Consider the following 12,153-nt stretch of genomic DNA (forward strand, 5'->3'; position numbering starts at 1 on the left):
AAGGCATTGTAAGGCAGAGGATCTTCCTGCAAGACCATTATCAGCTATGTTACTGATGGTGACTTTCTAGAATCTACTGTCTAGATCCATGCTGCAAAGCTCTGCCAGAGGCTGGAAGCCGTCGCTGCCTGTCCTGTCAGTGGTTGGCTGGCAGGGACTTTGCTCTGTCTATGTTCCCCTGGCTTCTTCTTTGCTCCACAAGGAGTCTCCACTCTCTCTTACTGGTTTCTCTAAACCCTATACCCATCCTTCACTGTGTTCTTCTCCAGATGTGTTGGATCTATTAAAGAAAGGGCTAAAAAAAATGAGAGGTCATGTTCATCAGGGGGAGAAGACCGTTTTCTTTGGACATTACTACCCCAAATCCAAAGGCACCATCTGAAAATTGATGCTTAAATCAGACCTTTAATTAGTGAATGGGTGTGAGCAAGCCTCTGGAGAAGGAGGCAGGAAGGCCGGTGGCTGTGGTCCAGCCCTGTGGTATTACATGTCATGTCAACTGTCGGGACTTGATTTCCTCTTCTGTAAAATGGGACCAGTGTGGCTTCAGTGAGACTTTACAGAGTATAAAGCCACAATATCGTAATCTCACAGACTGGGTAAAGCTATGAAGAGAAGAGAGACTTATTTTGACTAGTGGTTCTGGAGTGTCTATTAAGGGGCCACATATGATGATGGCCACTTTGTTGGTAACATCTCTGTGAAGCAGAGTATCATATGGAAAGAGATGGGAGAGTGTGTATGTGTTCTGTAGGGCTTCTCTCTTCCTTTACAAAGCCACCGAGAATCAATAGTGGGGGCTCCCCTCTGGTTTCCTTCTCAAATCACAGTTTTAAACACCAAATATAGATTGATTCCTTGCTTCAGTTCACAGTGGGGACTCAGTTCCAGCATGCGCTGTTAGGGAACAAACCACACCAGACCACAGCATTAGGCACGGATGAGGGCCAGACAGCACTCCATTATTCCATGGTTCCATGGGTTGACTGATCCTGCTGGTCAGGGGACCATGGAAGGCATCATTTCAGGAAGGGAGCAGGGCGCGTGAGTGTGGCGGCTAAATGAGTTGTGTGATTACAAGCGCCATCCATCCATCCAGATTCCAGCTCGGCATCTCTTCTATCCTAAGCTTGTGCCAAGCACAGGGGATCCAGGCCACAGAGGCTATAAGCCCACACCCTAGAATGACCGAAGTGGTTATTAAAGTTCAGGTTTCAGAGCCCGTGTCGGACACTCTGAGCACACCCAGGAGACTGCTCATCCCGGGTGACTGGGACGTCTGCTAGAGCAGGCCACCATGAGTGGCCTTAATTTTTGCAGTAAATTTTGCTTTAGATGGGCTGCATTCATTTCTTGTGGTGGCTGTAATGAATCCTTCCAAATTGAGTGACTTCAAATGACAAAGTGCTCTCTCTCTCCCTCTCTCTCTCTCTCTCTCCTCCTCCTCCTCCTCTCTCTATCTCTCTTCTCTCCCCTCTCCTCTCCTCTCCTCTCTCTCCTCTCTCTCTCTCTCTCTCTCTCTCTCTTTCTCTCTCTCTCTCCCTCCTTTCCTCCTTCCCTCCCTCCCTCCCTCAATACTGAAGGACAGGACAGATGTCCAAATCAAGTGTCCTTATCTCCACAGGATGCAAGACAATCTCTCCTGCTGAAGGCCTTGGAGTTCACGGACTCAGGCTGCATCACTTCCATCTCCGCCCAATGCTCCACCACCTCCTCTTTCCACCTTCTCCTGTCAATCATGAAAACACTTGCCACTGGATTTAGGAGTTACCTGTATTTAGGAGTTACTCAAACATGATCTCTTCCCAAATTGCTTCACTGAGGTTCACGTGCAAAGACCCCTTTCCAGCAAGTCTCCACTTTCACAGGCTCTAAGACATGCATACCATCTTTTGGGGGTTCAATCCAGTGAGTGGAATGTGGGATTTCCTTGGACATGTTTGTGCACATGCATGGAGCTAGTGAGACATGAGCAGGTCCATGGGCTCCTAAGGAGGTAGGTGTGTCAGGAACTGGTGTGGGCTGGCTGAGTTAGACAGGAAAAGGAGGAGGGGAGAGGCTACTGGTATTGTGTTCTAGATGCACTGGCAGACCGCTGCGGATATTGAACAAGATACAAGAATACGGGATTAAACAACAGGGTCATTCAGGAAGAGCTGGCTTCCAAGTGCCTGGGACACAGGACACATTGGTTTAATAGGAAAATATGAAGTTGCATCCAGAATCAAACTTTATTCAAGGAATTTAGGCCTTGTATATGTGTGGCTTGCTGTGTGTCCAGTGGCTATAGAGAACAGGAAAAATTAGTCTGCCCTAGTAGGCTGGGTATGGGTTACAGTCAGAATCAGCCATCACCCAAATTTGTAGTCTTTGGCACCCTGTTTAAATCAGGGTTTCCCCATCTATGGATGCACAATGAACCGCCACAGCATTCAAATGTGGATGGAAAAATATGGGATTGGACAGGACATGCCATTGATAGCAATTTGGGGCTTAGAGACTTCAGCATCTAGGGGCAATAGGAAGAGAAAGAGAAGCTTCAGGGGCCATTCGTCTCTTTTCATCTCTGCCTGGCAGCTCCTGCAGTAGCATCCGTCATTCAGGGGCTGAGTGGGGGTACAGACTTGCTGACGGCCAAGAGCAGAGAGCATTTAGATCCCAAGATGAGGTGTCTTGCTCTCAATGCAATGAGCCCTTAAAAACTCTGCAAACAGTGCTGATGAATTGCCCTTGGCTTCTCAGGCATCATTTGCTTACAATTATAACACGGAGAAACTGCAAACTCCCATCGAGAACGTGGAGTTGGTCCACCCTGGAGCCAGCAAAATCCCTCTCAGAGGCCCACACTCAAGCAGAACTGATTTTTCTGAAGCTTGGAGGAAAAAATAAAATCAGATTTAAATCTCGGGAAATTGTTGCTGCTTTTTTTTTTAAATTCACCTATGTAAGCCCATATTTTAAATGCTAATATTTGGAGCCTACTGGGATGCTACATTTATTTTCTTCCTCAGCAGCTATGAGAATTTATTTATGAGAATTCTGGTCCTCACTTCCTCTCCTGAGCTCCTACTCCCATTCCCACCCACCAGGGATGGTGCTGTCCCCTAAGACATTTAGAACCTACAGCCCACTCTCTCTCCACATCGCATCCTCCAAACACTTCTGCCATTTTTGCTTCTAGAGCTCCCAGAGGCTTTCTCCTCCCCCTAGCTTCCCCATCAGTCTCTAGCCACATTGATTCCATCTTTTTTGGTCCTCCATGAAGTAATCGCTGAGCCTCACGTAAGCCTTCACTTGTTTCTCTATCTATAAACGGGTATAATAAACAATGGTATCCAAATGCTTCATGGGTTTATAATATGATTAGGATAAGATACCCCAAATCCAACACTTAGGGCCACATTGGACCAGAGGGGGAAAAATCCTGCTGATGTTTGTATGATGATCATGACTACCACAGAATTCACCTTTTCCTTCCTCTCAGTTCTTCTCTTAGGAGCTGGCCAGAAAGTCCTGGGAGGTTCCTGTCCTGTTGACTCCAGAACACAGAATATTTTCACTCTGGAATTACCCACTTTTTCATTGGTTTGTGGTCCTAACACTCCCACCGCCTTCAAACTCTACAACACAAGATCCATATAGGAAGGGGTTCTGTGGTCCTCTCTTGAGAATCCTTACTCCCTGACTTATAGAAGGTGTTAAATAAATAGATGTTTGTTGAGTGATCAAATGAGGGTAAAGGGATTGTGGGGTATTAGAAAAGAAGGTATCTAGACCATGCTGGTTGTTAAGGGTTTGACCAAGTCATGGATTCCTCCTTCCCTTCCGGTCCTGGGAGGTGCAAGCTGTAACTGAGAACCTAACAGAGACCCACATATCTGCTCTGCCAGCGGCCGGCCCAATGCCAGCTGCCAACAGAGTCTGAGAAGTACTGGCTGGAGGGAGGAACATGCTTCTTGCAGGCTGTCCTCTCCTGCCAACATCCCCTCAGCAGGAGCAGAGATTCCTGCTTCTAGGAGTTGAATCATCATTGTGATTATGAACTTCGAAAAGAAATAGCGCCATCCTCATCATTCTTGAATAGAGACCTCAAAACCCTACAGCCGCACCCTCTAGGAGGACCGTGTCTCACTTTCTAGGGTGCTTCTGCCAACCTTCGAGATCCAGGGGATCTCATTCTCTTTCCTTTAGGTCCTGTCTCCTGGTCCATCTATAGAGGTCTTGTCACCTTTGTGACTCCTCCATGTTCCCAACAGTTTGCTGAGTTCCTCAACCCCAGTTCCCAAGTCCCTACATAAGATGCTCTGTTGGGCAGACCCTGTGTACTTAGCTTCCTGACTGGATGGCAGCAGCACCACCACCCTGGCCTCCTCTCCCCACCCTGCAATTGTGACCATGGGGAGAGTGTTTTTTCAGGGAACATGCTTTCTTCTCGAGTTAACAACTACGATGGGCAAAGGCTCGCTTCTTCCGCTTGCAAGGCAAACATAACTCACTAAAGATGCTGTTTACTTAAATTTGGAACCCTAGTAAGACATGAAATAAAGGTGCATGTCTTTAATCCCAGCACCCAGGAGACTGGGAGACAAGGCAGGTGGAGCTCTATGAGTTCAAGGCCAGCCTGGTCTATATAAGAATTCTAGGCCAGCCAGGAATACCCAAATACTCAGTGAGAAGACACACATACACTCTCTCTCCTTCCCTGACCCTCTTCACATTTCATCTCTATTCCATCTCTGGACTATAGGACAAGCGATAATAATGTTGTCTCAAATAGTTCTGATAAGGATTTGAGCTATGGGAAATGAATACTCAGGGCATTTGCTCCGAGAAGGACTTCAGCGCATGGGGGTACCATTAAAACCCTCTGGAGGACAGCCTTGATGCTCTTTTCATATGGAAGGCACTTCCACCCTCTTATCTTTGCACTCAGAACCAGAGACTGCCTAGAGAACCCATCTGCCTGTCCCACTTCCTCCTGGAGCCAGTGTGTGAAGATTCCCATGGGTGGAGTCAGGTGGAGGGTAAGTCTGACTTCCTGTGTGCCCCTGGTAATGCACACACACCTGCCTTGCAGAGGCTAATTACAAGCTGGCTGGTGAGCTGGTTTCCCTTATGCTACCTGAGTGCTCGGCTCCTGCTTCTGTTTTTCTTTCTTCCCTTCCTTTCTTCCTTCCTTTCTTCCTTCCTTTCTTCCTTCCTTTCTTCCTTCCTTCCTTTCTCTCTCAATTTCTTTCTTTCTTTGTTTCTTTGTTTGTTTGTTTCTTTCTTTCTTCCTTCCTCTCTCAATTTCTTTCTTTCTTTCTTTCTTCCTTTCCTCCTTCCTTCCTTTCTTCTTTCTTTCTTTTTGCGGTGGTGGTGGGTGCTCACATGCAGAGGAGATCCAGTGGAGGAGGTTATGTCCTGTTTTTCTCACTCTCTGCCTTATCCCCCTGAGATGGGATCTCTCAGTGGCCCCAGAACTAGGCAGTAGCCAGCAAACCCCAGTGGTCCTCCTGTCTCCGTTTACCAGTGGTAGGGTCACAGGTGCACATGGGACCATGCCCGGCATTTTATTTGTGTGCTGAAATTCAAGCTCAGATCCTCTACTTTGCCCAACAAGTGTTCTTGCCCTCTTTGTCTCCCATTTCTTGCAGAATAACATAGTCCTTAAGCACGATTTTTGTCCTGTATTCTCCTACCATGAATTTAATACTTCCTTCTCTACTGATGTTCTTGGCACAGTGAGCACACAGTTTGCTTGTGGGACACCGCTGTGTGGGACTTCGGACATTGCTGACCTTTTCTGGGCCTGAGTCGTTTATCTAAGACAGAGTTCAAATGTGTGATGTGTTGCAGAGAACAGAGAAGCATCCAAATGCTGGAGTTTGAGCTGCTGTTAGGAGAGATAAAGTCCTGAGCTTGGCGATGCCCAGAAATTCTTAGGCTCTGCCTGTACACCCTGTATCTATTTTCTTCCTCTTCTCCCCACGACGGCTTTGTCTCTGTGTCTCTTAACTCTTCCCATCCAGCAAGCCCTCACTGTCTTCAGGTTTCTTTCTCTCTTCTGTAATTCTCTTACCCTTACTTAAAATAAACAGTGATTCTTGTAGTGGGTTTGTATGTGGACAGCGATTTCATCTAATACCTGCTTCCCACAGCATTCCCACAGGGTGCTTGTTGTGAACAGCATTCCTGTCCAGTGGTGTAGACACTATGGAGATGTTCTGGGGATAGGAGTGGGAGCAGTAGCAGGAGGAGAAACAGGCTAGCCAATGAAAACAACGGAAACGGCCCTGCAATTGGCACAACAACCTTCACCATGTGAAGTACCAGACACTCCAACGAGCTTGTTAATTTTATTTAAACCTCAGAGCCCAAGCAGTAAGGACTAAGCATGGGAGTGAATCTCAGTCGTTGGCCTGTCTGTATCAAGAGACATATGGAGAACTGGAAAAGCACACATCGGAGTGTATATAGGGTGCTTCCAGAAATGACTGGAATGTGGATAGGCCAAGTGAAGGGAAAGACTCGCTGTGCACGTAGGTGACACTGTATAGACTGGGTGCCCCCAGATAGAAATAAAAGTAGAAGGAAAGGGATGCTTAACGGCACGTGCGCCCTCAAACCTTCTTCTTCAGGAGTGTTTTCGCGGCTGACATCAGATACCGGCTTCAGCTTCTGAATGGAGACTCCCACCAGCTCTTTCCTGCATGCCGGGAGCTCAGTAAATATTGGACAAGTGAATAAGTGAGCAAAAGATTGAGTACCATTTACATTCCCAGATACTGCATGTGCTGTAACAAGGGTGTTTAATACCGAAAGGTAAAGGGTAGATAATTAAGCTGCCAGCACCGGCGTGAAAATTGTGACTTAGCGTGCTAGCAAAGCCGGAGATACTGAGGGCTTAGAGAAAAGTTTGCAGACTGTCTCCCGGGCCTCTTCTTGGGGCTGAACTTTGTTGGTGATCACCCTAGGGGTTGAGGTCTGTTTCTTTAAGATTTACTTCCCTGTTACTCCCAGGAGAGAGAGAGAGAGAGAGAGAGAGAGAGAGAGAGAGAGAGAGAGAGAGAGAGGAGGACAGTGACCCAGAGCATGCATTCTAGGTTCCGGTTTCTCTGGCATTTGGGTGCCCATTCATAAGCGCTTATCCAGCCTTTTGCTCTGGATCACCCTGCCGGGGAAGGTCACACGGGGAGGAGCCAGTACAGAGGAGGAGGTTTTCCCAGGGAATGGCCTGATTCAGAGGAGGTGGACTTCATAACTGCTGTGCGCACATCGGTGCAAAGCATCTATAGATGATGCTCGTGGCCATGGTCTACCACAGTGACCTTCTGAGTCACCAAGAAAATAGCCACTGTGGAGGCAGGAGATGTCCCCTGAGGCCCCTTCTATCTCACACAGTCTTCTTATACAAAACATCTCCCAAGTGTTTATTAAGCAATGGTTCAACTTTACATAAAGCCTGCAGTTTCTGTTCGTAATATTGCATTGTCATCACCTTACTTAAACCTCTGACGCCCCTTTGTGTTTTTTCTAAGGTGAGTTGTGCCACTCTCCCAACCCTGTAAGGCAGCAGGTACTCACGCAGGCTCCGCAGCAACAGAAGCTAAGATCCAGCCGATCTTTTTGAGATGGGGCCCCTGAAGCCCGGAAATGGAACCACAGGACCATTCTGAGTCAGGGAAGCACATAGGACCTGCTGTCGATGGTCTTTTCATCCAAGGTGTAGCAATGAGCTGCGGGGGGGGGGGGGGGGGGGGCGGGGGCGGTGCTGCTCTGGCTCTCCTCTTAGCCTGGCCTCCCTGCGATACAAATCAGACTGTTCCCAAGCTGCCTGCAAACTTTCCACTGAGCGCCTGGGGCAGCTGCAGCTTCCTGCTCTGTGGGGCATTCTCCTAGATCCTGATCTAGGCTCCAAGAATTGATCTATTAGCTTAACTGGGAAGGACAGAGTGGAAGAGTGAGCGAGCTAGCGTGTGAGCCTGCGGAGCGCAGGAGCTGTGGGGCCGTATTTTCTGAGTAGCGGTCCCTCCCTTCTGACTAGAGTATTAATTGCTACATTACCGCTGCCATGTAGGCAAGACAGTCAGCAAAGCCTGGGAGGGCTCCAGCTCCTCCCTCCCTGCTCTGCTCAATTTTACTCGCATCTCCGTCATCTCCGAGTCCTAGGTACCCTGGCAGTGCCGCCCCAGCCCTGGCATCCCGAGGTGCTCCTGTGGTGAGGACTTGAGTGGACAGAAGGAGGGGGGTGGAGAGAGAGGGAGGGCTTGCCCTGCAGGCTCTCTGGATGCAAGAACTGGACTCGCTGCAGAGGCAGCTGTGCTGTTCCCGGAGACTGATTTCTGGGGTGCATCCATCTCTCAGGGTTCGCCTAGACAGGCTCCAAGGTCCAGAGGCACACAAGGTGGGTGCCATTCCTTCTGGGTGCTGTCTAAAGAGCCTGCCTCACCTTTGCCATCATGAGTGGCTGCTCCAAAAGATGTAGACTCGGGTTCGTGAAATTTGCCCAAACCATCTTTAAACTCATCACCGGGACCCTCAGCAAAGGTAGGGAGACTGACTTCCACCATTGTGTCCTGCCTTGATGTGACGTGACTGGCCACTTTGCCTCAGTGGGCTGAGGGTGCCACTCCTGGTGTGCAGGAGTCTTGAGTCTCTGAGGAGGCTGAATAAGCGCCTGGTATTTGAGGCTGCTGGCAGTCTGATCTGGCCCTGGGCAGGTAGGCGCCCCGCCAGGGAGCTCAGGAGGCTGTAATTGCCTGGAACTTCAGAAATGGAGTTGGCGATGTGTGGCTGATTGGTTATAGATGGGCAGAGAAACGGAACCCTTCCCACAGTCTGGGAAGCGGCTTGGCGTGACTGGAGTTTTAAAAACTTATCCTGGGAGTGTTGTGTTTTGTTGATAAGAGAGAGGTTTGATGCAGTGGCCTGCGAGTAATTCTGCACAGCAGAGATGCTGTAGGGGGACAGCAGGAGGTGGCCCTCTGGCTGGAGTAATTCTGCACTGACAAACTCAGAATCCTGATCAGCCCGGCAGTCAGTGCCGAGGTTGTTCTGTTGGGATTGGGGGGAGCCTGTGCTCCTGGACTCATCTGCTAATCCACTGTCTCTGATGAGCGTTCCTCCCCATGTCTGATTTCCTTGCTTCTCCAAGTACCAAAGTGTCAGGAGGTGTGCTGATTAATTCTCTGTGTTGTCGTGGAGAAGAATTGGGACCACACACACCTCTTCAGTCCCCAAACGCAGTTATCCGCACTGGTAACCCTCCTGACAAAAGGGAGGCTAATTTCTCAGGGACTCCATTTGAGAGTCTGTGCTCAGGAGGGTGGGACATGGAAGGGAACTCAGGCAAACTTTCTGGGCATACATCTAAAGCGAGAACAGCAGTGTGGTGTGGTTCCACTGGCTGAAAAAATGTCTTTAAATATTCATGCTTCTCTCACTGGAAAAATAAGTCTTTTGGTGGGGCGGGAGGGACACTGGAAGCTGCAGGCTCCATATTCAGGGAAGAAAGCCCACAAACCCTGGAATTCGAGGAGGCAAAAGCTGTGGGTAGCCCAGGTTCTCAGCTGCACAGGGCTGGCTGGTGTCGATTGTGTGGCTGTTGTGGCGATGATAACAAGAGCTTCTGTCCATCTCCGCTGGCTCTTTAATGACTCCCATCCTTTCCACGGCCCCTTCCTGAACTAGGGCATTGTCCTTCCAGGATATCCCAGGGGACCGAGCATCTAGTGCTGGGGGTTAGGAGACCTTGGGCAGAGAACGGGACACAAGCAGAGCAGGGCTGCAGCGATGCTCGGTGGCTTCCCTTCCAGGAGGAGAAAGCAGAGGGAAGAGACTGAACGAAGTTCTCCCTTTGTCCTAGGACAAGTAGGGGTGTTCTAGGACCTCTGGGACCGAGGAACTGACAGGTGAGATAGCATCCTACCCCACCTCCACTCCCTGAAGTGCCCCAGAAACAACTCCAGCCCAGACAGAAGAAGCCTGGGTCTCTGGTGTTGCCACCTGGGAAAGCCACGGCCTCTCTGTGTCTCTGTGGCTGTGTTTTTTTTCCATCTGTAAAATGAATTCATTACCTCCTGCTGAGTGCTGTTGCGAGGGTCCAGGAAATCGACGCGTGGAATCCCTTTCATGGAGTGTATGGCTGCACCCAGATATAAAGAAGTGGGTCAGAGCCTGTGATGGGTACACAAGTATGGTGGAGGAGCCAGCCCCAGGCCTCTCCAGGACCAAGGTCAGAAAGCCTTTAGCTAACTGCAAGCGGGTCTGTGTATCCCAGACCGACACTGCAACAGACAGATAAACAGGAGAAGGTGAGTCAGCAGAGGAAAGAGTGTGTCAAAAGGACGTGTGTGTGTGTGTGTGTGTGTGTGTGTGTGTGTGTGTGTAAGAGAGACACAGGCCTCTGGAGAGAGGAAAGATTAATATTTGAATAAGTGACTATGTAGATAGTCTCCTAATATTTGTGTACTGAACACCTACCTCCCATGTGCCACGCTCAGACACTACACATGATTTCAGGGATACAAATTCCCCTGCAAAGAAGCAGGTGGGATGCAGATCCCTCATGGATCCAACCTAGACATCACACTGAGTGCTGAGATGAACAGAAATGGGGAGTCGGGGTGAACCTGTAACAGTAAACACAGAAGCCAGATCCCCAGGCAGACTGGGGGGGGGCTTCTCTAAAATGTAGCTTCTAAACTGAGGTGGAGAAGAAGCAGGGCTGCACAGGAGAGGGAGGTCGGTGTTGGTGGGTCTAGAATGGGGATTGCTGCAGAGAGCCCAGCTGTGTAGAGACAGCGTGCGCGCGCGCGCACACACACACGCACGCACATACACACACACGCACGCACACACACACACACATACACACGCACGCACACACACACGCACACACACACACGCACACGCACACACACATGCACACACATACACGCACGCACACACAAGCACGCACACACAAGCACGCACACACGGACGGACGCAGGCACACACCTGATCAGAATCCAAAAAACAAAGAGCCACCTAAGGTAGAAGGAACTTGGTCAGGACTTACACTGGGTTCCAAGTGACTGCCTGGGCTTCCTCTGAATTGCTTCAATAGCAAGTTTCCAACAGCTAGGTCTCGAGGAGGCAGCACACAGCAGACAGGGGGCATTGTGGCTGACTTTTACCTATACCCTTGGTCTCAGCTCTGCAGAAAGGGCCAAATGTTTACACAGCCCTGGCTTTGAGCCAGACATGTGCGGGGAGAGCAGTACTGCAGAAGCCAGGTGTCGGTTAAATATTTGTTAAATAAGTGATGACAGTGGGAACTGAGCCAGACCTGGAGCCGGATAGCTGAGAAGGGTCTTCACTGCGCACAGAATAGAGGCTTTCCAATGTGGAGACAATGTTACAATTCAGACTGCATCTTGTGTGGACAGTTTTGATTGCATCGTGTTTTCCGGTCTTCATTCTGGTTTCAGCCGTCTATCATTCATGGCACTGAGTTCTAGATTTGCAACAACCCAACCCTCTGGAGTAGAATTAACCTCTGTCTTTTTCTGAATTGGGAAAGGGATGCGTCTCTCATGCTCTGGTCTAGGGAGCCTCTCCCTTCTCCGTGTCATTGGGAATACCTGGGGAATGCAGAAAGGACAAACCCAGTCTCTCTGCCAGTTCCTGGTCCTTGATCACCTTCCGTTGATGCCAACACCGACTTTTGCGACTTGTCTAAGGTACCGAGAGGCCCAGATTTCCTACCTGCTAAGGAGACAACTCCTCAGGTCTCCCTACACATGTATCTATCTCACTGTGACGAGTTTTGCCCTCTTCGTAGTGTTTGAAAGGCTGCCTTCCCTGTTAGCTTTACACTCTAGGAGGGCAAACCATACTCTCTCCTTTCCCGGCGTAGCCAGGGCGACTGCAGAACCTGGCTCATCAACAGAATGAAGTGAGCGCAGTGTACTATATACTGCAGAGTCACCAGCCTGTGTTCTGGGGGATGCCTCACATAGGCACTTTCTGGGTGTCCCTGTGCATCGCATGGTGGCTTGTGTCTGTAATCACAGCACTAGGGAGGTGGAGACAGGAAGATCCTTGGGGCTTGAACCAGTCTAGTTGAATGGGTGAGCTCCAGATTCTTTGAGAGAAGTTGGTCCTAAAATAATAAAGTGGAAACAATTG

General features: G+C 49.5%; 1 protein-coding gene across 2 annotated transcripts in view; it reads left to right on the forward strand.

The window, feature by feature from the left end:
* The first annotated feature begins 7,817 nt into the window (after positions 1-7,817).
* The window catches only part of Kcnip1 (potassium voltage-gated channel interacting protein 1), a 378,573-nt gene continuing 374,237 nt past the window's right edge, over positions 7,818-12,153 (forward strand). The window contains exons 1-2 of one of the 2 annotated variants that reach the window (XM_087910714.1): positions 7,819-8,529; positions 9,848-9,893. Coding sequence is in view for 1 of the 2 variants with exons in the window: in XM_048436021.3 (XP_048291978.1) it covers positions 8,442-8,529 (88 nt within the window). In the remaining variant the exon portion in view is untranslated. Of the gene's footprint in view, positions 8,530-9,847; positions 9,894-12,153 lie in introns of both variants that reach the window. The other variant, XM_048436021.3, reaches the window with a different exon arrangement.

Source organism: Myodes glareolus, chromosome 9 (genome assembly GCF_982192425.1).
Source record: "Myodes glareolus chromosome 9, mMyoGla1.1, whole genome shotgun sequence".
Classification (NCBI taxonomy): domain Eukaryota; kingdom Metazoa; phylum Chordata; class Mammalia; order Rodentia; family Cricetidae; genus Myodes; species Myodes glareolus.